Source organism: Cyprinodon variegatus, unplaced genomic scaffold (genome assembly GCF_000732505.1).
Source record: "Cyprinodon variegatus isolate N-32 unplaced genomic scaffold, C_variegatus-1.0 Scaffold189, whole genome shotgun sequence".
NCBI lineage: Eukaryota > Metazoa > Chordata > Actinopteri > Cyprinodontiformes > Cyprinodontidae > Cyprinodon > Cyprinodon variegatus.
Window position 1 is genome coordinate 708,169 of NW_015150642.1, and position 2,205 is coordinate 710,373.

At 40.7% G+C, this 2,205-nt stretch overlaps 1 protein-coding gene across 1 annotated transcript in view; it reads left to right on the forward strand.

Moving 5' to 3' along the window:
* bms1 (BMS1, ribosome biogenesis factor) overlaps window positions 1-2,205 on the forward strand; it is a 25,849-nt gene that overhangs the window by 14,063 nt on the left and 9,581 nt on the right. The window contains exon 18 of the mRNA XM_015379331.1: window positions 1,443-1,623. Coding sequence (XP_015234817.1) covers window positions 1,443-1,623 — 181 coding nt within the window. The remainder of the gene's footprint in view (window positions 1-1,442; window positions 1,624-2,205) is intronic.

Sequence of the window (2,205 nt, forward strand, 5' to 3'; positions counted from 1 at the left end):
TTTGCCCCGTCTATCACCAACATAGGCCAATCAGCTATCCAGTATTTTCGCCCCTTCCCAAAATTACTTCAACTGCGGAGCAAATCCATCTGGCGGAGTCAGGTTAAAAAGTAGTAGCAGCAGCAGCAACCCAGACTGAAAAACAAGCTAAAAAAGCGTCATGATTATGATATTAAAATCAGCAGACACACTCGGCGAGAAACCCATTACATTAAAGTTATTACTGGAATAAATCACAAAAATAGATTAATATGGAGTAAATTTTGATCCTTTGTTGTTTCAAATAAAAAAAAAAAACTTTTTGTAAACAGAAATAAATTACATTATATATGTTTTTTAGAGTGAGTTCTGCAGATTTAGTTTTTTCAAATTGCATCATGTTTTCACTTCCCGGCCAATCCAAACACCAAGAAGATAGCTGTTTCTAACGTTCAGCAGACCAATAGAAACGCGTCTTTGCTCCTCAGCTCAGAAAACATCCCGCCCCCCCAGGAGGGAAGAATGGGATCTGGGAAAACCATTGAACTCAATCTGATTAATAGAAAATTCAGGCATAGGGGAAAAAAATATTTAAAAACTAAAAAATAAAGGGAAAAAATAGGAGAAAAATATTATTATTTTTATTAAAAAAGATAAAGGAAACTTTCTTTCAATTTCTTTTAATTTTCCATTTACAAAACGTGTCCATTAATAATTGAGCAAAATTCACTCCATATAGCACTGTACTTGTTGTGATATTTGGTTTAGCCCGCCTTATTAACATATCCCACCGTATTTTTCCACCCATGTTGAATACGAGGGGCATTCAGTAAGTAATGCCCCTGACCCACTTCCAGGTGTTTGATCTAGCTGACGTTTATCATGTTTCATTATTTCTATCTCTATAGATTAGGTGGTAAATTACGGCGTCGAGCAGCAATCCACACACCACAGGAGGCTTTAGGTGTATGAAAGTAACTAATGGTGATGATGCTGCATCATGTGACCTTACTAAAACTAGATAACTGCTTGACAATCAACAGGCTCCATTTCAGTCGTGACTCAGTTCAGACTCCTGTCAATCAGAAACCACAATCAGTCCAGAGCCGTAATTTACCACCTAATATATAGAGATAGAAATACTGAAACATGCAAAATGTCAGCTAGATCAAACACCTGGAAGCGGGTCAGGGGCATTACCTACTGAACAGCCCTCGTATTTTATTAACTATATTTATCTTCTATCTCCTATTTCTGTTTTATTTCCAGTGTTTCCTCTTTCTGTGTGTTCCTGCCTCTAACCTTGAATTAAATTCCTGCTGATAGTTTCTCCTCTTTCTGTCCTGCTCTGAAAAAGGCCTCAGGTGTAAAAACCTGTGATGATCAGGATTTATTCCCTTTGATCATTATAACCATGAATTGCAGCGTACCTGCCGTTAACGACCTGCTGGTGTGTTTTTCAGATGCGGCTGAAGAAACACCGATGGTACAACCGCATCCTGAAGACGAAGGATCCCCTCATCTTCTCCCTCGGCTGGCGGCGCTTCCAGACCATCCCCCTGTATCACATCGAGGATCACAACGGCCGCCACCGTCTGCTCAAGTACACGCCGCAGCACATGCACTGCGGCGCCTCCATCTGGGGTGAGGCTGATGTAATACGAACTTCTCAGACTGTTCCTTCAGCGTTTGCTGGATGGACGGTTTGGAGTCTATCCAGGGTAGGAAAGGAGCTAGGGGCTGCTGAGGCTAATCTGAACTAGGGCTGAAACAATTGATCAGATTAATCGATTTCTGAAATAGTTTGTGAAGATTTTCAGTCATCCAGGTCAAATTCATTCCGAAAAAGTTAACGGAAGTTTGTTTTCCAAGTTTGAAGACATTTCGCTTCAAACGGAGCTCAGGTTTTAGCTTTCAAAAACTTACAATGCAGCAGTAGAGTTTATTCCTTCCCGCTATCATAATTATTATTGCCATCTAAGGGATGAAGACATCTTGTCTGGTCAGCCAGGCCAACAATGACCCTAACGACCCCCCCTTTCAGAGGCATTGACCAGTATCGGGTATTGCAGGCCAACAACGACCTCAACAACTCCCTGTTCCTAAGGGGCGGACCCATTCTTCCAGTTCAATCTGCATGTTTTCTAAGCCAAAACAAGGCTTTGTTTTTGGTCTGCTCCATAAAAACTGTAACTCTACTCTAATGCAGACATTTTTAATTAAAAA